Genomic DNA, 24102 nt, shown 5'->3' with positions numbered 1-24102 from the left:
GACAAATTTGATAAATAAATAAATAAAAATGAAACTGACAAAATACTTATTGGTCACTGCCACATTATATCACCATTGTGGGAGCTGCATGAACATCAGTATGTTTCTAATTATCTCTAAAGCCCTCTATGGTTCAGTGCCTGGATATCTATGAGTGTTCCCTTATCAAATACTGTAGACCCTGCTCATCCAGTCCTGGTGGCCAGAGTACACCTGCTGAATGTACCCACCTATAAGTGTAGTGGTTAAGGTGCTGGCCTAGAAACCAGGACAGTGTGAGTTCTGGGCCACTCTTAGGCATGAAAGCCAGCTGGGTGACTCTGGCCAGTTTCTGCCAGCCCAACCCACCTCTCAGGGTTGTTGCTGTGGGAAAATAGGAAGCAGGAATATTTAGTATGTTTGCTGCCTTGAGTTATATATAAAAAAGGCAAGATAAAAATCTAATAAGGATGAGGTATGGCAGGAGGAGGCCAACAGTGGGGTGTCTTTCTTGGGAGCTCCTCTACCCTCCAACAGCCTACTCTCTGAAGGTGAGGTTGGCCTCTATTCTTGTGGCATTCCAGAGGCTTGTAAAAACCTGGCTTTGGGACATTAATGGAGTTTCTGGTACTGAAATGTCTCTATTATTGCTTCTTTTGTTGTTGTTAATTATTAATAATAGTTTTATTATAACATATATTTATATCACCTAGACTCCAGCTGAACTGAAGCAGGAAATAAATGAATATAATGAATGAATAAATGAATATTTTTTTTAAAAAAAGAATGAACAGGCCACTTACATATAGCTTATATCATTTGAGGCATCTCTGCATTCTTTTTTGTATTACTGAATGGTATTAGGACTGGAGAGATGTTTGGAAATGCTGTGGAGAACTTGTCATGTATGCAAATTCTTTATATGTGTCCCTTAGAATTGAGTAGTATCAGTGGATATACACATGAGAGAACAAAAGTTATTTAAAAATCATTTAAAGTTACATACATTCTGGGTTTCCACTTGCGTGTTCATTTTTAAAAAGCATATTTGGACATAGCTTTATTTTGTGTCAAAAATAGCAATATCCATATTTTCACTTTAAAAATAATTATCTGGTTCTCCACTTAAAATTTCGTAGGAATTAGTGGGATCTGATTGTTGCCTGGCAAAAGAAAGTTGTGCTTGAACAGAAAAGAAAATTAGAAACAACTGCTTAAATGTGCAGCCTCTAGAGAGCACTGAAATTTGATTTCTGTGGAGTTACTAGCTGCCCATACCAAGATAACAAATATATCTTTTCAAATTCCAAAGACTGGAAAGATAGTGAAACCAGCAGAGTAAAAAGTTATGGCCAGATTTCAAAAGAATTGCTCCAGCATTAAGCCCAATATAGTCTCAGTCCTTGTAGAGAATTACCAATTTTATTTTGTGACAGTCTCCCTTCATTAACACAATTTGAAGTTTTAAAAAAACTGTTATCATCAGTTGGAAGTTCACAAATTACAGTTAGGAGATAGAATGATGATACATTGGAAATCTAGTAAATCCCTTGGTATTTTACTTGACAGTACAGAGTTAAAATATCCATTGCTATATGAGATACTTGGGCTGTGAAAACACATTAATTTTTTATATTAAAGTGGTAAGAAATGCTGACATGGAGACTGCAAGTGCTGACTGAGGAGACTTTTAGACTATTTTTCTTTACTGAAGGAACTAATATTTACAGTTTATAGCTTTACTCTGGCTGGTTCCAAAAGAATTTAGCACTTAGCCCAAGTTCCCAAATTGTGTAAAGCTATATTTGAAATTAGTAGTATGCCATGAAAAGTTGAATTTTGTATCATGTTTAATTAAGAATACTATGATAATGTGTTTATATACAAAGCCTGAGTGCTATACTTTAAGAAATTAAACTAAATTGATAATTTTACTACAGAGATCAATACAAGCAAATTATAGAAAACAGATTCCCAAGAATTCACAGAAGAAAAAAAAAATATTGTAATGAATTCTTTTATTGACATTCAAGTATATCAGGTAAGCTAAGAATAGCCAACCGTTTTGGGCTGAGAATATATTTAGAATTTGAGAGCATATAGTGGTAAGTACACACACATAATGGCCACTTTGGGAATTTTCTCTTCACGAAATAGCTGCGGAAGTGAGCATAGTTACTCTCAAAATACCTGTTTTCTAAAAGATAAACTAGGTCTCTAAGATAAGATGTTCTTAACTTTCCAAGTTGAATTTTTTGGGTGCAAAGGCAAATAAATATGATGGTAGATGCTTTTGCTTTGCTGAATGTCAACTACTTTTGTAACTTGTTTTATAGTAAAGTGTGTTAATTTTTATTTTTAAAAGTGAGGTGCTGCAGGGAGCTTGGTCACCAAAAGGGATTTTGGGTCACATTTGGAGCTCTGGCTGTCATATTGCTTTTTGTGTCTCTTGATATAAGTATACCACCTTTCCAAAAGAGCAGACTTACCTTGATACTGTAGCGGGTAAATGTTGGCAGTTATGCTTGCTGCTGATCAATTTTGAAGATGGTCTTTCTGGACAATTGTGACTTAACTGAAAAAAAGATGGGCAACCAGTGAATGTAATTTTATTTTATTTTTCAAGATGTATTTATTGGATTTCCAAGACCACCTAATCATCAAGTGATTGAAGGCACCAAAACAAAGCTCACCAACAGATACATTTGAGCTGAGAGTGATTACACTTATTTACTTCACAAGGGTATTTTAAGCTGCATGAGAATATAAATCTAAAGCATAATTATATATTTTAAATGTTCTATTTATTTTAAAATAAAGAGCATCTCAGAATAGGACATTTTCTTTCTGCATCAATCCCAGTTCTTAAAAGTGCTATGATTGTATTTTAAAGTGATACATTTCAATTTTGGTGACAATTTGTTGGTTGCCTGATAACTGCACATAGTAGATGCTTGTTAGATGCTAAGTATTACTTTACCACTTTCAAGTAAGATAAAGTGAAGTAAAAGAATCATTACTACAAAGGTAATGATTCTTTTTGTTACTGTTGCCTATCCTATTTTGGTAATAAGCTGCCTTCAGAATGGTTAAATCTTCAGCTAGTGAGATATATTTCTCTAGTCTTCCTCCAGAACCACATGAAAAGGTGATACTGAGAAAAGGAGGAATCAGAGAAAATGGATAACTTTCCTCCAGAGTCAATTTCTACAAATGGAATGGGTAAGATTGAGTCCAACCCAGGGCGTTTTACACTTTAGAAATCTTTCACATAAGAAAACCATCTTTCCCAGTGTTATAGATATCTCAGCAGAGCTAAGTCTTAGCATAAATTTCCAAAGTATGATATTTTGAGCTGATCATTTGTGCCTCGAGTGAGATGCTAGATTGATTTATGCTATGATCCAGTTGTTTGTTTTCTTGACTATCCATGGTATTCTCAGGAGCCTTCTCCAATATCAAAGTTCAAAAGTGCTAATACTCTTTCTATCTGCTTCTCCAAAGTCCAACTTTCTCTTCTATAGAGTATCATAGGGAAAATCACTCCCTGCATGATTATGATCTTTATAGGTTCAGACACATTGTAACATTAAATATCTCATTAAATATCTCTTCGAAGAACTTCAGTACTATCAACCAAGTGCTAGTCCAAGGCTTTTTTTTTTTTTAACTGCTGGTTCATATACTGTTGATAATCAATTTTAAAAGGCAGAAGCTATCCACTATCTCAATATCTTCATTGCAGAATTCTGAGGTTGGTTGTTGTATCTGTTGTCATTAGTTTAGTATTCTTTATATATCATCTTGGTCCCATGTTTTTACTGTGCTCCATGATTTTCATTACTAGAGCTTGCAGGTCGTTTGCATTTTCAACTTTCAAAATAGTGTCATCAGCATAGCACAGGTTATTGGTGTTTCTTCTTCCAGTTTTTAAAACCATGTTCATCTTCTTTCAAATTAGTCTTCCTCAATATATATTCAGCATATACTTTTAATTAAAAAAGGAGAGATTATACAACCGTGTCTCACTCCTTTGCCAACTTGGCACCAGTTTGTTTTGCCATGTTTCATCAAAAGTCTGCCGTCTTGTCCTGTATGTCTGTTTTCCATGAGGATAGTGAGATGTTCTGGGATTCCCATGTTCCTAATGACATTCCATAACAAATATAAACAGTAGCAAAAGAAATAAATAACCAACATTATAGTAAAAACATAATCAGAAACCAAAGATAAACTGAAGATATGCACCCAGAATCAGTCAACTGTGGCCAAAGTCTTGTTGGAATAAAGCTGATTTAAATTATTTCTGAATATCAACAAAATGGGGTAGTGGAGGCAGAAATATTCCACAAGGTGGAAGCTACCATCAAAAAAAGCCTGCAATCTTGTCCATATCACCTCACAAAGAGAAGGGACTTATTGGAGCCATTTAGTGCTCTAAAAATAGTGACCAACACTTTAAATTGGATCTGAAAATCTACTGGTACCCAACCTAACAACTTTATAATAAGTGTAACTCTACCCTGGTATACTATTGGGACTCTGGGTACTGCATTGTATATCAGCTGTCATTTTTGAGTCATCTCCAAAGGTAGCCCTGTGTAAAGCACAATGCAGTAGTCCAATCTAGTGGTGATCAGAGCATGATTCTAGATATCATAGCATCCTGTTCCACATAGAGTTATAACTGGCATTACTACTTTTAGGAGTGTAAATCCTGAAGAACTGCTGTTATCGTAATAACATGGTATTTACTGATAATTAGCAACATTGTCTTGGTGTAATTACGCTGAACTTGATTTGCTCCTCCAGTTCTGCACAACCTATAGTCTCTAGTTCAGTACTTTCACAGCATCTCCAGTTAGACATGTGGTAACAATGTGTAACAATGACAAACTGATAGATGATGTTTCCTGGACATTTCATGTATATGTAAAAAACATGGGAGAGTGCACTGAACCTATGGGACCCCCACATTGGTATTGCTCCCCCCACATGATCACTGATTACAACTGCCCAGTCTGGAAACCACCATAAAACAGCAACTCCAGCTCACAAACTTTGAAGGTAGTCCAGAAGGATACCATGGTCATGATGCTGAATGCTGCTGAGAAGTCTAATAGAACCAAGAGAGTCATACTCCCCTCACGTCCTGACAAAGATCATCTGGTAGAGTGACTAATACTAGAATCCTGACTGATAATCAGGGTAATCTGTTTCCTATAAAAGTAGAACGTTGGAGATAGGGGGAAAGTTTTCAAAAATGGTTGGGTCCAGGAAAGGAGAGAGGGAGGGAGGGGCAGAGAGAGAGAGAATGCACTGCTGCTGTTTTCAAAGCAAAGGGTAGCATTAATAATTTCCCTGATCCAGCTATTTACACCCTGCCTAATCATCCAAAGGAGCAAGGAAAGGCATGAATCAAGCCCATGGGTAGCAGAGTTCAAAATACAGAGAACCTTCTAAACTTCCTTGAGCTTTACAAGCAAAAAAGGATCCCTGATTTTATTACAAGATACTACCAAAGTAGTTTACTATGAAAGTCTCTGCCCAGTTGGCATCCAACAAGCTGGCAAATTCATCTGGTTTGCCTGCAAGAGCTTTGACCTGCTTATCTTTTCTCAAAAGTGACTGAGTTCTACTCTTGTGTGAATATGTATGTGTATTGCTTTCAGAATACTGTGGATTCTAAAAAAAAGTTGGAGAATTGATTTTCATTCTGTTACCCTTACAAGTACAATCAATTCTTCTATTTTGATTGTGTGTATTTTAGTGATATTTATTGGAAAAAAGGAAGCTTTTTTATCTTTTTTTTTTCCCAAAGATCTTTAAGGCCCATTCTTTAATGCTATTATAACAAAAATATGATCCTGCAAGTTATCATTTGTTCTTTCAGAATGTTTTATTGGACTTTGTTTATTTAAGTATTCAGAATAATGTAAACTGCTTTTTTTCTCTCTTTATTTAGGTGACTGATCAGTCTGTTAAAGCATTTTCTGAACATTGTCCTGAGTTACAGTATGTTGGGTTTATGGGCTGTTCTGTTACATCGAAAGGAGTGATACATCTTACTAATGTAAGTATATTAACTAGGTTATCTACTGACATTTTGAAACAGGTTAAGTGGCAGATTTCTGGTTCTTTTGCTAGATGCATCAACATTGGTTAGAATTATATTTTAAGAAATAGGTATCAATCTTGTGATGGATGGAAGCTCTTGCAATAATGCTTAAAAATATGGTGGATGGCTGTAATTCAAACAAAGGATACATATAGGCTATAGAATCCTCCCCACAGCAAGAATGTAGAAGCAAATTTCATTTCATACAACAGGGTTCCTTTTTTATTTAGTAGTGGATACTTGTATGGAGAGAAAAGAGCTTGTTTTCTTCAGGGTTCTTTCAAATAAACATATTCTTTCTTTGGAGCTCCCTTTCCTTGTCAGTTCACATCACCTTAGACTAAATAATAATATCATCATCATCATCAGTTAAATAATAAATAATAATAAATAAGATCAGCACACTAAGATCAGATGCAAGCAAGCTAGAACAGATGAAAGAAAAGAAGCTGAAGAACAAGACCAAAGAATACCTGATCAAGAAATATCACCTAGAAACAAGGAAGATCAAGGAAGTACTGGAAATAATACAGCAGCAAATAACAGCCATAGGCAAGAAGATCAGCAGAGACGAAGCTCGAATTGCACACTACAGGCAGAATCTCCAATTTCAGTTGAATCAGAAACATTTTTACCAATCCATCACTGGAGAGACTGCAATGAACCAGTCAACTCCTGACAAAGAAGAAACAGGGCAGTTTTGGGCACAGCTATGGGACAACCCAAAGAAATACAACAAGAATGCAGCTTGGATAAAGGAGGTAGATAAGAATAAAAAAGAAGCTGAAGTGAAAGAACTTGTAATAACAGCAGAAATGGTAGAGAAAAGAGCAAGGAAGATCAATAATTGGTGAGCATCAGGTGAACATGAATTGCATGGTTTTTGGTTGAAACCTCTGACTGCTCTGCACCCACTCATTGCCAAGCACTCTAATAACATACTGCAAGGAGGTGAAACTGAAGAATGGTTAACATCAGGCAAAACCTACCTGATAATGAAAGATCCAGCAAAAGGGGCAGCACCACACAACTACAGGCCAATTACCTGCATGCCAACAACTTTCAGATTGCTAACTGATGTGGTAGCTGATGCAGTCCAACAGCACCTAGTTGAAAACAAGCTCTTTCCATCTGAGCAGTAAGGAAACTGCCCAAACAGCAGAGGTACAAAAAATCAGCTCCTAATTGACAAGATGATTTTGGAAAACTGTAAGAGAAGGAAGGCCATCTTGAATGTAGCTTGGATTGATTACAAGAAGGCATTCGACTCCCTGTCACATGATTGGATAATGGTGCCTAGAAATAACAGGAGTCAGTAGAAACGGAAGCTTTGTGCAAAGAACAATGGCACAATGGAAGACATAATTGCTGGTTAATGGCAAAAGACTGGGAGAGGTTAACATCAAGAGAGGAATCTTTCAAGGAGACTCACTATCACCACTATTGTTTGTCATTGTATTGATTCCTCTGTCAATACTGAACAAGTCAGGACATGGCTGTCAAACATCAAAAACACTTGCCAGGTTATCCCACTTCCTTTACATGGACGATCTGAAGCTGTATGGAAAAACACCATCTGAAATAGAATGGCTGCTCAACATTGTCCTAATATACACCCAATATGTTGCAATGGAGTTTGGACTGGACAAACGTGCCACTCTGACCATCAATGGGGGAAAGATAGTGAAAACCGAAGGAATCAAGATGCCCGATGGAAACAATATCAAGAGTCTGGATGAAGAAGATCACTACAAACACCTGGGCATCCTTCAGGCTGATAACATCAAGCACACTGAAGTCAAGAAGAAGGTTAATAGTGAATACATCAGAAGAGTGAAGACGATCTTAAAGTCCAAACTCAGTGGCAGAAATACCATCAAGGCAATTAACACCTGGGCAATTGCAGTTATTAGATACGCAACTGGAATAGCGGACTGGACTCAAGCCAAACTAAAATCACTGGATAGGAAGACCAGAAAAATAATAAATACATCATGCCCTTCATCCACACAGTGATGTTGACAGGCTCTACTTACCAAGGAGCATAGGTGGGCATGGAATGTTGCAAGTACACCAGACAGTTGAAGAAGAAAAAACGGCATTGGAAGAATATCTGAAGGACAGTGAAGAAGACGCACTGGAGGTAGTATACTATGAAGGCTTACTGAATACCAAAGAAACCAAACTGGCCTATAAGGAAGAACAAATGAAGAATAGAAAGGAGACATGGCAAGGCAAAGTATTACATGACCAGCTCACAAAAAAATTAGCAGGCAAAGCAGATAACAAAGCAGATAATAAGACCTGGCAATGGCTAAATGCAGGAAAGCTGAAGAAAGAGACAGCTAATTCTGGCTGCACAAGACTAAGCCTTAAGAACAAATGCATACAAAGTCAGAATTGAGAAGACAGCAACAGATAACGAATGCGCTTCTGCAAAGAAGCTGAAGAAACAGTGGACCACCTGGTCAGCTGCTGCAAGAACATCACACAAACTGACTACAACAACAGCATGACAAAATAACAATGGTGCATTGGAATATCTTCAAGAAATACCATTTGCCTGCAAGCAAGAACTGGTGGGACCACAAAACAGGCAAAGTAATAGAAAATGAAGAAGCTTAAAGTGCTCTGGGGCTTCAGAATTCAGACAGACAAACACCTGCCACACGACACCTTAGACTTAACAATTGTTGAGAAGAAAGACAAGAAAGTCTGGATCGTGGACATTGCAATACCTGGAGACAGCAGAATAGAAGAGAAAGAACTGGAGAAAATCACAAAATACAAAGACCTGAAAATAGAAGTAGAACAACTATGGCAAAAGAAAGCAAAAATAGTACCAATAGTAATAGGCACCTTGGGTGCAATCCCAAAACATCTGCAGCACCACTTGAAGACCATTGGCATTGACAAAATCACCACCAGTCAATTGTAAAAGGCAGCTTTATTTGGAATGGCTTACATCCTGCAACAGTGCTTTTAACACCATCAAACAACATCTGCCTATCCCAAGTCCTTGGGAAGGACTCAATAAGTGGATAAAAATGTCAGATTCAGTCTAAACAACTGACTGTGCAACCAACAATAATAATATATTAAATTTATGTTTATATACTGCCTGATTCCCAGGACAGTCATCAACATATTAGGATGTTTGGGCAATGTTTATATTTAATCTTGCTTATAGTGAGTCAGATTTGCCATTTTCATCCTTTTAAATCATCTATGGATTGCTATTAAACTTTTTGCTCTGCCTTTTCCTTTCAATAACTTTAAAAGAAATAACTGGATATAATCAGCAGACTTCATCACATCTTTGTTCACCCCAAGTTCTAGGTTATTTATGCATAATTTTTTTTTAAAAAAAGTTTCTGATACTTACCTATGCAAGGTTTCATTGTTTACCTCCCTTCATTAGGAGAACTTTGTATTTGTTCCCATTGTCTTTTTCAGCTCAGTATAACTTACTGGATTCTTGTAGGGTTAAAATGAGGAAGAATACCATGTTGAGCTCCAGATAAAAGGTGAAATATAAATGCAATTGGTGAATAAATCATGTTTTCCACTGATACAGAGCAGAAATAAGCTAACCAGTTGTAATTTCCCAGATTCATTTTTTTAAGTAACTACATTATACTGGCCACTTGCTAGTCCTCTGTTACAGAGGCTAATGTTAAAGATATATAACAAGAAGGACATTTTCATTTTTGATGTCTTTAAGAACAGGTGAAGAATACAATTTTTATTTTTTATTTTTATTTTTTTTGGTTTATCAGTCTGGAGCTTAAGATGTATCACCACAGTTTGCCTCAGCTCTTCAGAATCGCTTCCTAAACCATCTGTTAAGGCATAGGATCTGCCATATGACTTCTGCAGAAAAGGCAGGGTTAGAACTTGTGTTGTATTATAATTTGCACTTCAACATTGTAGGCTTTATTTTATAATTGCTTTTCTTTTGTACATTCTTCTGACTATTTTTGGAGCAGGGAAGAGCTCAGAGATAGTCTCCATTATCCTCGCTCACTGTGCCGCAAACCATACAGAAACAGGTTAACAGAAAAATATTGCACTTCTAATCAGCTGCATCTGTGGTACAATGAGAGATAGAAGGTGGCATTGAGCGAGGGAATGGCTCTAGCAATGTCAGTCAGGGGCAGTCCAATCCAGGAAGAGTACAACACTGTGAGTGAGGAGAAAAGAAGAAAATGGATGAGGGAAGAAGGGGGAGAACCAGATTGGCAAAGTTGTAGCTTTCTGCCACTTGGACAAAGCTAAGATCTTACCTATAATCATTTACAGTTGGAAGGTAGGAAAATTCCTGGGATATCTAGGAATAGAACTATCCTGGATCCTGCTAGAGGTAGCAGCCTTTCGGTTCACGTTTAGCTTGGTCATCAGAAGAAACTTAAGGCTATAGATTAGAACTCTCCTTTTCAAATTCCAGCAACTCTGACAAGGAAAGGGTAGTATAAAATTATTCAGAATAATTATACATTGTATTACATAATTAGATTATCTTTTAATCTAGTGCAATATTATAATTTGTTTTTCTGTGCCAAATGAGCAAGATTAATCTTGGTGTTTTACTCCATTTTTACTTGTTTCCATGAACTAATTCTTTGGTTTTTGCTAATAATATGACTTTAAAACTTGTACGCTGACTACAGCAGGAGTGGGGAACCTGAATTGTGCTGAAGGCCATAGGTAGAATTTGAATTATATGGACATATCATTGTAACTGTAACTGAAAAGTAGGCAAAGCTGAATCTAAGGCAGAGCATCATTTACCAGAACTGAAGTGTCCATCTCTTATAATGGTGATAAAACCTTTATAATCCAGTAGTGTCAGGCCCAACCCAAGAACAACGATGAAACAGTCCAGTCTAGTACAGTTCCTTTATTTGCTTACACCTTATAGACAGAATCTTGCCTCACTAAATCTATACTACAGCAATAATGGATATACCCTGGGAGATTCTAGGGAGTGGCTATCCTGAATCTCTTTCTTTTCTTACATTCCCCTGCGGACTATGTTGCCTCTCCACCCCCGGAATGTACCCCATACTTCCTGATAGCCTTGATCTCCCACAAGTAGTAAGCATAGACACTTAAGAGTAGAAACAATCTATAAATTAAACATGGTGGCATTTAAATTCATTTCTATTTGCCAAAACTAAAATAACTATAGTGTATTTGAAAACCAATGGATGTGCTTTGTTGTGCTGGGAAAATCTCTCTTCATACTTAATTTATGTTTTATTTAGTTGTTCAGATATTTAAAAGGACATCATTTCACCAGTATTGTTTGTCAATAACTACTTTTTTGTGTTTTTATAAGCTTATGCTTATAAAAGTTAGCATCTAGTTACATTGTCTTCTACTGGCCGCCTTTTTGGTAGTTAGCAATTTTTCCAAGCATCAAAATCTTCTCCAGTGACTGCTTTCACATTGTATATCCAAAATATCTGAGCTATAGCTTCATTATTATTGCCAACATCACAGTTCAAAGACATCAATTTTTCTTTGTTCAGCCTTTCTGATGGTCCAACTTTTATGTTACAACTGGGAAAATTGTGGCCTTGACTTGACATAATCATAGTTTTTAAAATATTGAACAGCAGATTGGCCTTTGACTCTCTTCTTTTGCCTTCAACAAGAATTTCCTTAAACCTTCTTTGCTTCCAGATATCAAAGTGGCTTCATCAGCATAGCTGAGGTTGTTGATGTTTCTCTCAGCAATTTTAACTAATTTCTATTACTTCTAATCTATCATTTCTATGATAAATTCTGTATACAAATTAAATAAATATGGCAACAGTAGACAGTCCTGACATACATTTTCTCAGTATTGAACCACATAGTTGTACTATATTCCATTCTAATGGTTGTTTCCTGGTCATTCAGCAGATTCTTCAGTAAGCAGATACAGTTCTTTATGTTAATGGCACACTTTATATTGATAATGATTAACCACAATTTGTAGTTTACAATTCAAAAGCATTTTGCAGAGGAGTACAGATAGCATTGAAGAAGATGAGCAACAACTGTTAAGAAAACAGGAGTGTAGTCCAGAAAAACAGGAAGCAGTGAGAAAGAAATTCAAAAGAGCCTTGCCTTGACTCTTTTAATATAAGAAAGAGGGAAAGAGAAACATTGTCAAGCTTTCAAGATTTTGTTATCAATAAAGTAGAGTTTTGATATTCATTGTGGTGTGTTTCCTGACCTAGTCTACCTTGAAGGGCCGACATCTTGTATAATCAATAAGATAAATGTTTTGGAACTCCTACTATCCAGTGGATGCTAGAGATGTTATATTGGGTACCTCTGCTCGTTCTGACTCCAGTCTGTATGTCTGACAGTCTTTATTCCATATATTTTTGAAATCTAGATTGCAAATCTTGACATTATCTTACAAGTGTGTATGATAAGTGAAACTGTTGTGAAATAAGTTCAGCTATTTGAAAAGTTTAAGCCTTCTCTAGCACTGCCCTTTTTTGGTATTAGAATATAAATTGATCTTTTCCAGTTTCTTGACCACTGCTATTTTTCCCTACATTTGATAAGATTTTAAATATCACCAGCACCTATAGTTTTTTTTTGTTAGCAATGTTTTCTAGGGTCTATATCATTTCATTTTCCAGAATGTCTGGTAGTAGTTCAGTGATCTAGTAGTTCAATTTGGAGATTTTTTTTTGTACAGTTTTTCTATACTTTTGTACCATGTTTTCTCTATTATCTTCTTTCTTCAGTAGATCTTTGCCTTCTTTGTCTTTTATTGTACCCATCTTCACAGAAAAGGTTCCCTTGATTTCTGTAATTTCCAAGAATCTTCCTTTCATTCTTAGAAAAACAGGACAGTGTAATGATTCATTATTCACCTGTAACTATTGTGCTAAATTTTTTTAAAAATACAGCAGCATTTGCAAATATGGAACACATGTAAGAATTTATAAGAAATTGTATTAAAATCTTTATATAAAGATTATAAAGCAGGATTATGTAAGGATTACAAAGCAGACCATTGTACTTCAGGTATTAACCATTCACACAAACCTTTATTTCTATGTGATGCTGCCACAGTATTGTCAAAGCTTTTGAAAAATGTATTATATTTTTATTTATACTATAGTAACTACTTTTTCAAAGTACTTGTTTTAAAGGTGTCTTACAGTTTGAATAATTATTTTTTCACATTTGGTAAAATAACAGAGATGAACCAATTTTCATCAGTGATTATGTATTAGGAAAGACTGCTTTAAATTCTGTGACAGGAAAAAGATAATATGTTATATTTAGTCATTATTGTATCAGTTGGTTTTCCTATTCCTCTGAAACAGGTTTCACTGAGGACACTATAGGCATGGTAAATCAGTGAAGTTTGACTCTTCCTCCCATTGAAAAAGAGTGCTATATCAGAAATTTTATGCAGACACAAGGAACTTTTTATCCATGGAAGATAAATACTGAAAAATATTTTTTTAAAAAAATCAGGATGTTATAATAAGTGATTTTTATGCTTTTGACATTTGTATTAGTAAATCTTTTTATATTAATTCAACTTTACTTATTGGCAAACAAGAACTTTGGAATTGTTTACAGTTACAAGTACAAATATTTTTATCTTCAATTGGAATGAAAATTTTTGAACATGGAATTATTGTTAATAAGCAAAAAAACCCCAAAAATATTATAGGAGGTAGAATATTGCTTATAAGTTTATAAATAATTAAGTATGCTTATTTTTACTTGCTGTTCTATTTATCTTAATAGCTAAGAAACCTTTCCAGCTTGGACTTACGTCATATCACAGAACTGGATAATGAAACTGTGATGGAGATAGTAAAGAAATGCAAAAACCTTACCTCTCTCAATCTGTGTCTGAACTGGATTATAAATGACAGGTAACTTCTTTATAGAAAAGCAAAGTGAAATCACAGTATTAAGTGTTACCAGTAGAAGAGAATATATGTAGTTCAGGATTGAACTGTGGAGTCCTTGGTGTTCTCTGAGCTTGGTTGTTTTCTTGCAGACGTTACTCAATTAGGTAACATCTTCAGTGCTAGAAGGGAGTGAGGTTTGCTCTATATATACAGTAGCTTGTAGCTTGCTACTGTATATAAACAGAGAGTAAACCCCACTCCCTTCTACCACTAAAGATGTTACTTAGATAATAAAATGTCTGCAAGAAAACAACCAAGGTCAGAGAACACCAAGGACTCCACAGTATAAAGTATTATTAATAATTGGTAATATTCAGCAGATAGAGACAACTGAATTAAAAGATTAGTGAAAGATTTGTTAGTTTAGTGTAGCTAATTAAGTGTATTTTGATTTTTTGTTTTTGTTTTTTAGTTAGATGCTTGTCTAAAATATAGTGTATGTATAGTAGTAAACCTGATTCTAAATGTATTGGTTCAATAGGCTTATTTTAAAAAAGTGACTCTGTTCCATTTATTTGTTTTGCAAAAAGTATTATATATTTTCCATTGAATATTTTGAAAGCATATTTTTATATTTTATGTAGTCTAAGTATAATTATCCTATTGGTAAACAGAAATATATTAGAAAGAAATGGTGACCTATTTCTTGTTTCATAGAATTGTTTTTCCATTCATGGAGGCAACTAGATTCCTCAGTCTTATGAAGGCTTAATATATGAGCATGAAATATATTGTTAGGAGCTTCAGGAGGAAGTGAGAACATTACCATCTCACCCCCTTCCTCTAGTATTAGTGAAATTACCCTGCACTTGTGTCAGGATTCTATATTCTTGAAATGGAGGTTTTTGAGGTGATAATCATATATGTTAGTCATATATGTCATGTTTGTATGCCAAAAGGGATACATTAAATTATTCCTTTTGCAGAGAAAGGTGAGTTTGTGGGTATTTCAGGGAAAAAGAGAGGATGAAGAATATTTGAGTAAAATAAATACTATAATTACATATTCTGATCATAAGAATGCCAAGATTTTGAGACTATGAAGCTAAAACTGGATGGAGAAAGAACATATTTTTGGTACTTGTTAGGTGAAGGTAGTACAACTACTTTAAGGGCCAAGAACCAATTGTAAGGGTATCTTCAAGCACTCTTTTCTTTGTCAGACTTACAGTATAATGAAATAATGACTATTCTTAAGTAGCTACTATGCATAGGTTGCATGAGTAGATTTCTGCTGTAATAGATGTCAGGGCTCTATTAGTTATACATCCTTCTTGATATATCAGTTTTTCTATTTTAAAAACAACATGTGGTAAGGTACTAATTATTTTGTAACCGTATATTTGAGTGTTACATTGTATTTTAGTCTAGTTTTAGTAAGTTTAACAACCTTGAGCTCTTGGCTAAAAGGAAAAAAAAAAGGGTGGCTGGTGTGGGTCTTCTGGGCTGTGTGGCCGTGTTCTGGAAGTTTGATTGACTGATGAAGGAAAACAGCCACCCACCAACAAAGTATTTCTGCCCAATATCAAAGGGGTCACGGACCGCATGGGAAAATTGATGGAAAAACACAACTTCCAAACCATCTTCGGACCCACCAGAAAAATAAAACAAATGCTAAAATCAGCAAAAGACAAAAGGGTTCCCCTCACTGCTGCAGGAGTATACCGCAGACCATGCAGCTGCGGACAAGTATACATCGGGACCACAAAACGCAGCATCCATACCAGGATAAAAGAACACGAAAGACACTGCAGACTACAGCAACCAGAAAAATCTGCAGTAGCTGAACATGCTCTCAAGCACACTGGACACAAAATCCTATTTGAAAACACAGAGATACTGGACAACACCAACAGCCGCTATACCGGGAAGCCATTGAGAGTCACAAACACCAGCACAGTTTCAATAAAAAAGAGGAAAGTCTAAAAATCAACAAAACCTGGCTACCAATCCTGAAAAATACAGCCTGCAAAAGGTCAATGAACTCAGCTCAACCACGAGGACGCGTGAACAATTCACACATTGAACATGCTAATCACCCTCAGCAGCCACTCATTAACAACTCAATAGAAAAAACCCTGCCTAATCTCCAGGAAGATACACAGATATTTAGACACCAAAACAAGCAGCCACTCGTTAGCCCCACCCCCACTCCCACCCCACCCCCACCCCTTCAGGCACCCTCGCTGATCTCTATAAATACCCACATCAGGGTCACATCATCCAGGGTACAGGGAAAAGTGCTCCTGCCTGTGCTCCTGCCCTCTGAAGATGCTGGTCACAGATGCTGGCGAAACGTTGGGAAACAAAACTTCCAGAACATGGCCACACAGCCCAAAAGACCCACACCAGCCGATATTCCGGCCATGAAAGCCTTCAACAATAGGAAAAAAAAAAGGCTTTTCTAATGACACAACCCTAAAAACACATTTTAATTGGATTGAATACAGTGTGATTTACATCAGAGTAAAAATTCACAGTGCTGTGTAGTCGGGCTCTGTAGTGATCTAGTTTCAAAGGGCCAAATGTAGGAATCTGTAGTATCATTTGGGATCATCTTAAAGCAGCTGCATCTTTGGGGGGTTGCAATGGTGCTTTCTTTGGCTTAGACATGATTCTGGAGAAAGTTACATTTAGTTAAAGGTATTCTGATAGGTCCTATGTGCATGTCCTTCTGTGTTCTGAATGACAGATTGCCCTTTGAATCAGAATCTCTGCACTGCACATTAAGACTATATTTGCAGTAGCTCGAATAATTATTTTTAAAAGGTCAGTAATTCAAGATATATAAAGAGAAGCTTAAGAAATTATATTTTTTCTGAGGATATTCAAACAGATAAATAAAACAAGGAACAAATTTTATTTTGATCCAGTGAAAATTAACAAGAACAGTGGGATTAACCTATTGAATATTAGACTAGAAAAATGTCTAATTAGAAATGTAATGACCTAAGAGACCATGAAATCCTTCCTCTCTGGTAGTTTTAATGCACAGGTAAGGCAGTTGCTTAATGTCTTGTCTTGGGACTTAAAAAAAGATTGGATATGTTTTTCCTCTGATTCTGCATGGCAGCTTTCTGAAACATGTTATATTAGATCAAATTATGGAAGTAAAATGGTAAAAGGTTCTCTGCTTTAAAAGAGGTCCATTTTGCCTTGGCTTAAGTGTATTTGCATAGTAGTCCTTTGGTTTTCACATGGAAATGTTATACGGTTGGTCCTCATTATCCATGATTCCATTACCCACCGTTTTGTACATTGAGTTCAGACCTTGTTATTTGCAGTGAAGGTTTTCGCGTATCCAAAGGCTTTAGCTTAGTTTTTTATTACTTTATGGATGCACAATGCAATAACATTGATCCATTTGAAATATGATTATCTATACTCACAGATAGTGAAGCTTCCATCGAATTTTGTTCCCTTGTGAGACACTAAAATTAGAAATAACCCAACAGTTTATATGCATTATATATGAAATCAGAGTTTGTGTTGCAGTTGTAATTAACTGGATAATTAGAAACAAATAGCTTTCTCTAAGTAACAAGATATTAAACTGGTTCATGAAAAGAAACATAGCATATGAATCCTGATAATGGGGCATAGGCATCAGAATAGAGTAAGGTTGTACCAGAAATGGATCATAAGGGATTGTTTTGAAGATCAGACATGGCCTGGGTCACACTTGTTTTAAATGTCTTGGGATTTTAGATAATGAAACAAGAAAGACAAAGGGTTCCAGATTCAGTAGGGTTCCAAACAAAGATTCAAAGAAAAGTTCTGCCTGCTATTGTTTCATTGACTTTATGGTGGTACTCATTACATGAGAGTATATGTGTTTGCCTCATTTGAAGTTTATTGAACTTAATTATGGTAGCAATAATTAGGAAGCAAATTTGTAGGAAGCAAATCTTGTTTGGTTGAAGTTTCCAGTGGGAATGGTATGTTAATTTAAGGAAACAAAAGTGCAATGCCTTGTAGCATCTTAAAGAATTAACAGATATAGTGTTATGTTGCATCAGAACAACAAACAAACTACATTTTAGCTTATTGTGATGTTTGGAGTATTGATTTGTTCAGGGTAAAGCACTGGGTAAACTGAATCAAATTACTAATACTGTACAAACCACTTGGAAAGGTACTTCATGAAGCACCCTTCCAAATCGCTACTCTAAGCCTCAAAGCAAGCATATTTCTTGAGCAGTCCAACCCAGAAAAAGGTAAGCAGAGCTGTTTACTGACCCGTTTACTTTTCAACTTTTATATTAACTACATAGTCAAGTACTTGCTCAGTGTGGGCTATCGTTCACTTAAGGTACAGTAGCTGGAAAAAGTTTACCTATACTACTTCATGCAAGTGATGCTATGATTCTGTCACAGACACCAGTCAGCCCCAGGGGAAACACTGAAAATTCTTTCTAATTACTGTATTGATAACCATCTTCTGATTAAATACCAGAAGACAAAATTGGTCGTATTTGCTGAAAACTCCATGATGAGTAATTGAAACATTCAGAGCAATTTCACTGAACATGAAAGTGAAATTTCACTTTCCATTCCATTTATGGAAGTGCTTTACATTCCATTTCGTGACCAAGAAGAGATTCCAAGCTGAAAATTTTCCACTGGCAGCAGAAAGTGCTGCACTTTTCCCCTCCACAAAGCAAGACATTTTTTCCTACAGCCATCAAATAATTCAAGGTTAAGTCATTGGCTCAACTTTTAAATGGAGCTTACTTACAACCATATTTTTATTTATTTATCTAATTTATTTGCCACCCTACTCCCAGTGACTGGGTGGTTTACAAAATAATTTAAAAAACATTTGAAAGAAGAAAACAAATAAAAGAAAAAAAGAGCAGCAATGGCAAAGATAACTAACCCAGATGGGAACAAAGTAAAAGAAGAAAAGGGGGCTTCAATCACACTTGCCAAAGGCCTGGGTAAATTATATTCCCATCTAGAAATGGTGTATTTTAAATTCCTGGGGGAATTTACACACATTTCAGTGTGTCCCTAACATTGTCTTGTATCTGAGGGGTGGTTTATCCCACAGGGAGATGTGTGCTTGACTTCACTTTTGCCCAGGGATTTAACCCTTACAGTATAGCAATTGTAGATACATTTCACTTGGCCTGAAAGACAATTGTGATTGGATAAACTATCGATTATGGCCTGGAACATTTGCTGATCATAGTCCTCAGTAAAGTTAGGATGCTTTTTTAAAATAAATTCTGGACATTGACAGAAAAGCAAAGGAAAAAAAAACCCAAGAAAAACAGTTAATCTTTGGCACTGAACGCCAAAACAAGTCAAAGCTAGTCTATAACAATGTTAGGTCCCGGTGATTGAAACTGAATGCAGCCAGATAAATACCATACCACTGTGGAAGTGCATAATCATCATAGAACTTTATTTCAGACTTATTTTAACATCTGATCTGTTGGAAGTCAGACTAGGGGGGAGCATATCTACACCCTTGTGGTCCTGGGACAGTTGAAAGCTTTTTTTGGGGGGGGCTGAAATTTATAGGGAATTACATAGTAAGCTTATTTGCTCTCTTTAATAAAATGCCAAGGTTACCCAGATGAATTTGTTATATCCCTCTTTCTTCCAGATAGGCAGGTTGTTAATTCCTAAAATGTAGCAAAATTTTGCATGGAGATATGTAGACTGCAACAATTTTTAGTAACTGGATGCCAAAACACTGATAATCCAGCTATTTTGCTAGTTGTGATATATGAGTTGTGACCTTTTTGTTACTGTCTTATTATTTGCTGTAGCATTGTTTGGACTTCTTAGTATTTATAGGGCATCTTCAATTGTTGGCCTTCAGGTACAATAAAATCTGTCTGTTTTTCTGTCTATCTATTTATCGGGATTGCTGTTATAATAAAATGGATCTTCTGGTTGGGTGTAGGAATGATTAAAAGATTGGGAAAGTATGTTAAAAATAGTTGCAGCAAACATAAGTGGAAGACTGACTCACTACTCCAATCAGTGCCTTCAGAGAAGTACTCACAAAACAGTTTGCAGTTTGTTCAGCCCTACAAATTACCATGTTTATATTACAAACAGCATTCCATATGTGTGTCCAGCATAGGTGTCCCCATTGTTGCGTAGGGACAGTGGACTGACTAGAATGGTCCATCAGAAAAGTTTTTAGATTCAATTGGATTCTAAGCAACCTTGGAAAAATTTGTAGGTGATTCTGCCAGTGAATGGCAACTGTATCCTTCCTTGCTTTAAAACAGTTATGCATGCATTAATGACATCCAGTCTTACTGCAGTGTGTTCTATTTGGAGATATTAGGGTTGAAGTTGGCAAGTTGGGAAACACAGTTCTCAAGCCAGGGAGAACATTGAACAGATATCTCTCAATTTCAAGACCAAGAAGAACTGTCATGAAAAATTCAGAAATACAGAGCCAGCACTAAGGAGAAAGAACCATGTTTAAGAGAGAAGAACCCTGAAAGCAAGGTTTTTTATAGAAAGTGAAGGCTACAAAGCAGGAAATGATAGGAACTGATTTGATGGCAAATTTGGGGGAAGCTAGACAAGTCCTTGTCCCTGTATCTGGAGTTATTTCTACTGTTAGAAAAAATAGCCTTTTCAGGAGCAGAAGTCCATTGTTAAAGAGATGGAATGTTGAAATAATCAGTATCCTGATTGAGGATGGAACCTTGGGGTTTCTCACCTTGTTGCAAGGGCTGACTTCCAGCTTACAGTGAGTGAGTGAGTGAGTGAGTGAGTGAGGGAGGCTTCTATTCTTTGATTTAGATGGGATTGCAGAGGACACTGGGGACAGAGAGGGTCAATTTGGGCCTGATAGGGTTAGGCAAAAAGAGGAGCTGGGATTGATCCTGGTCATGTCCAAAGGACGGGGAAGAAAAAGGGTACAACTTCTATTTTGTTTGTCAGATTTATTTTTTCTACCACAAGAACAGCCACATTTCTATTGACTCAAAAAGGTGGAAGGAAAAACCCTACAATTTAAACTCTGGAGCAGATGCATGTATAAAGGTTGGGAATCACTTGAATACTATCTCCTACAGGACTTCTGCATATCTAAGATAGCTTTGATCTTGTCCACAATAAAACAACTTGTCTAGGTATGCTTTGGAAACATGATTCTTTGAATGCTCAGATCAGCCTGTTATAAGGGAAAAAGAAAACATTTCAGAAATGAACTGCTCTATTCAGGACACAATTGTATGCATGATTTTATGCATATGTATGGGACTATTTTGATGCTGTCATAAAGTGAATAAAAATAATCTTTAACAGATCAATTTTTCATTCTCATTCTAAATTCACCTATAACTATATTGACTTTTAAATGTTAAATAAAGGTTTAACTTGTTTTTACATTACAGCAAATAACTTATGGGATGTTCTGTACATTTTTATAATACAGTGTTTTTTATGCATTTTTAATAACTGGTGCCTCTAAAAGGGTTCTAAGCTGTTGTATGTATGTTTGTATTTTGCTGTTGTAATTCTAAGCAGTTCTCCTTAATAAAAGAGCTGTTGATAATATTTCATCCTTCATTAAAGAAGTTTTGTTTTAAAACATCTGTGACTTCAAGGCAAGTGTGGGAAAGTGAAAATTAACTTATTTTTACCTAAAGCTAAAACATGTCCATGCAAGAAAGCTTTGAATTATTTTTAATGGGTGAAGAACACTAGTTTTTTATCAGGATGAGCGAACATGTTTCACAGATGTTGAGCAATAAAAAGGATCCTTAATGTAGTTTATTTTTAAACGATTTACTAACGCAACCCTAACTATACTGGCTGTCCCAGCAGGTGTTTAAATTCTTCTAAATATTCAAAGAGAATATGCATAATTTGGGTAAAGAAAATAGCAAAAGCAATTTATTGAATTACATCTAAAGACAATGCAAAATGTTTGTGAATTTGATATTGAGTTTAGAATAGTGATGACAAATGATCATGCATTCTTTGTTTTCTCTTGCAATTGTTATAGCTCTGGCACATTGTAAAATTGTTCTGAGGATTTCTGAGGATTTCTTCAGTGATTTGGTAAATAATTCATAGTTTGTCGGTGGCAGATGTGCTAATATTTGATTGTGTAAGCAATTTTGAGTTGAGATTAGAATACTATGGTTTGTAGATACATGTTATCCTTCTAAAGCAAAGCAATGGTTAGATGCAAGAATGCTTGTATTATGGCAGAAAAAAATAAAAATAATAATAATAATAATAATATGTATAATATTATATTATAATAATAATAATAAAATAAGTCTTAATAATTTAGTTTATTTTTTGTTGTACCATACTTCAGTTTAGGCATCATCTCAGGAGAAATGTATAACTTAATCTTCTTCCAAAAGAGAACCCTAGAAACACTACCTGCATTCCTGTTTGAATAAAGCACTACTGCTTCCATGCTTGAAATTGGGAAATTATCTCCAACATCTTTTGTCATAAGACATATCTCCAATACCATACTACATAAGGGACAAAAGTTACCTCCTAGTACCAACAGAGTATATAACTTTGTAGTAAGAGCCTTATTTTTTTCTGGGCAGACAAAGCTTGTTCAATTCTGGTTCCAGTTTGCATCAGGACTTCCTAAGTTTGCAGTTGATTCCAGATTATTGTTGAAACAGCCAGTGGTGCTGGGTGGGGGGTGGGGGGGGCACTCTCTGAAAGGCAAGATAGCAATTGCAGCAGCATGATGGAAATATGCACATCTAAGTGATGACAACACACATATAGAAGGAGCAGGACTTGGATTGCACTGCTGCAATTATCATCTTTCACCTCTTCCCCTGCAGATGTCACTAGAAATGTATAATTACCAGATGTTGACAACTACCTTCTACTTTTTAATTATCTCTTAGTTGACTACCTTTTGTACCTGAACATATGCAACCTGTTAAAGACTTTTAGCATGCTTGATTACTTTGCTCCCATGGTTAATAACCATTAGCAGAATATTCATAGTTAGTTTACCTTTTAAAATTGATTAGCCTCACACTGATTGGCAGATACTCCATGTTCCTACTTGGTTTTTACATGTTTCCTCTTATTATCCCAGTGTGTTTGCTGACATTTATTTTTGTCCCTGATTCTAAATTTGCATCAATAGCTAACTGCTTCAGTTGTGAGATATTGCACCCCAACTAATAGTTATCAATTTTATAGTGTTTGACTAAGAATAATGCTTTTAATCATTTTCTCTATATTTCCCTTTCCCTTCGAACAGGGAAAGTTTCACTGTGCTCCTGTATGTAATTCCACATTTAATAGTATGCAGAAGTCTTTGTGACAGAATTGTGGATACTATGAGAAAGATTCCAAATGTTGATAATTCTGTATGTCCTTTCAAGTTGGCCTTAAAAGTGGCCAGATACCTAAACTATTAATTTATTAGAACTGTAGCAGAGAGCAAGATTTAGGTTAACTAGAAAAACCCATGTTAATTGTTATAAACAATTAAATGAATCCTAAGACCCATAATTAATTGGAACTAACAACATAAATATTATGAGTTATATTGAAAAGAAACGAACAATTCAGTTTACTGTGGAACAGTCATAATCAAAAGCAATTAAAGAAACTTGCAGAACAACTTCAGAAGATTAACATAGCTTTTTAACTACAGATGTAAATTTATGATATGTATCAAAGGGGAGCAAGGAATCCCTTTATTCTTCTGAAATCTAGCTGATACTAATCAAAGAAGGATGTGTCCAGTAAAAATCATAATAAGATAATCAGAAAATCCTTTTAGAAAGTATAAGAATGGGCTAAATATCTAATACAGTCTTTCATACAAATGTACACTCATTCAAATGTAATTAACATGTGGTTCCATGCATTATCCCAAATATCTTGTTATCAAACCAACAGGAACAATGGGTGGCAGCTATCTAGCTAGTGGAATGATTACTGCTATAAGATAATGGAGATATTTTTATTATGAAGTTTATAATGCAAGGATTTTATAAGTCAACTATTGTGTTTTATTGCTTGATGGTTTTGTTTGTATCGTTCTGAGCCATCTTGAGTTTTGAATGGAGGTGACATATA

At 35.6% G+C, this 24102-nt stretch overlaps 1 protein-coding gene across 1 annotated transcript in view; it reads left to right on the top strand.

The window, feature by feature from the left end:
- Nucleotides 1–24102, top strand: part of FBXL17 (F-box and leucine rich repeat protein 17) — a 177576-nt gene that overhangs the window by 49555 nt on the left and 103919 nt on the right. Inside the window, exons 5-6 of the mRNA XM_088129842.1 lie at nt 5945–6052; nt 13871–14001. Of these exons, the coding sequence (XP_087985968.1) occupies nt 5945–6052; nt 13871–14001 (239 nt within the window). The remainder of the gene's footprint in view (nt 1–5944; nt 6053–13870; nt 14002–24102) is intronic.

The sequence above is a fragment of the Python bivittatus genome, unplaced genomic scaffold (genome assembly GCF_059951505.1).
Source record: "Python bivittatus isolate LINGU-HERP-01145 unplaced genomic scaffold, Pbiv_v1 ctg000850_np1212, whole genome shotgun sequence".
Classification (NCBI taxonomy): domain Eukaryota; kingdom Metazoa; phylum Chordata; class Lepidosauria; order Squamata; family Pythonidae; genus Python; species Python bivittatus.
The sequence above is the reverse complement of the archived record's forward strand: the minus strand, read 5'-3'. Positions and strand labels throughout refer to the sequence as shown.